The sequence below is a fragment of the Penaeus monodon genome, chromosome 30 (genome assembly GCF_015228065.2).
Source record: "Penaeus monodon isolate SGIC_2016 chromosome 30, NSTDA_Pmon_1, whole genome shotgun sequence".
In the NCBI taxonomy this organism is placed as follows: Eukaryota; Metazoa; Arthropoda; class Malacostraca; order Decapoda; family Penaeidae; genus Penaeus; species Penaeus monodon.
This window is the reverse complement of record NC_051415.1, coordinates 829,335-829,632: the sequence shown is the minus strand read 5'-3', so window position 1 is coordinate 829,632 and position 298 is coordinate 829,335. Positions and strand designations below refer to the sequence as shown.

Here is a 298-nt window from a genome sequence, read left to right as displayed (position 1 = left end):
CCTAACAAGTATTCAATTCAACGCACGAGCAATTCCTGCCACTTACTTCTCGACGTCTTTCAGGCGGATGTTAGCGTCGGCGGTGACGCCGTGGCTGCGAACTGCGACTGCGTCAGGATGCCGTTGACGTGCGCTCCCGCCACCCCATTGTGGAAGGTGCGGGAAACGTCGGGCACCACGCACTCCCGTCCCGCGCGCATCTCGGTGCTGCGCAGCCAGACGTCCCAGTCGTGCTCCTGCGACGTGGCGGCGCCGTTAGGCGTTAGCATGGGAGATGCAGTATGTGTACGTATGTACT

At 61.1% G+C, this 298-nt stretch overlaps 1 protein-coding gene across 1 annotated transcript in view; it reads right to left on the bottom strand.

Moving 5' to 3' along the window:
• Positions 1-59: 59 nt before the first annotated feature.
• LOC119592260 (protein O-linked-mannose beta-1,2-N-acetylglucosaminyltransferase 1-like) overlaps positions 60-298 on the bottom strand; it is a 63,690-nt gene continuing 63,451 nt past the window's right edge. Inside the window, exon 9 of the mRNA XM_037941088.1 lies at positions 60-236. Within this exon, the coding sequence (XP_037797016.1) occupies positions 60-236 (177 nt within the window). The remainder of the gene's footprint in view (positions 237-298) is intronic.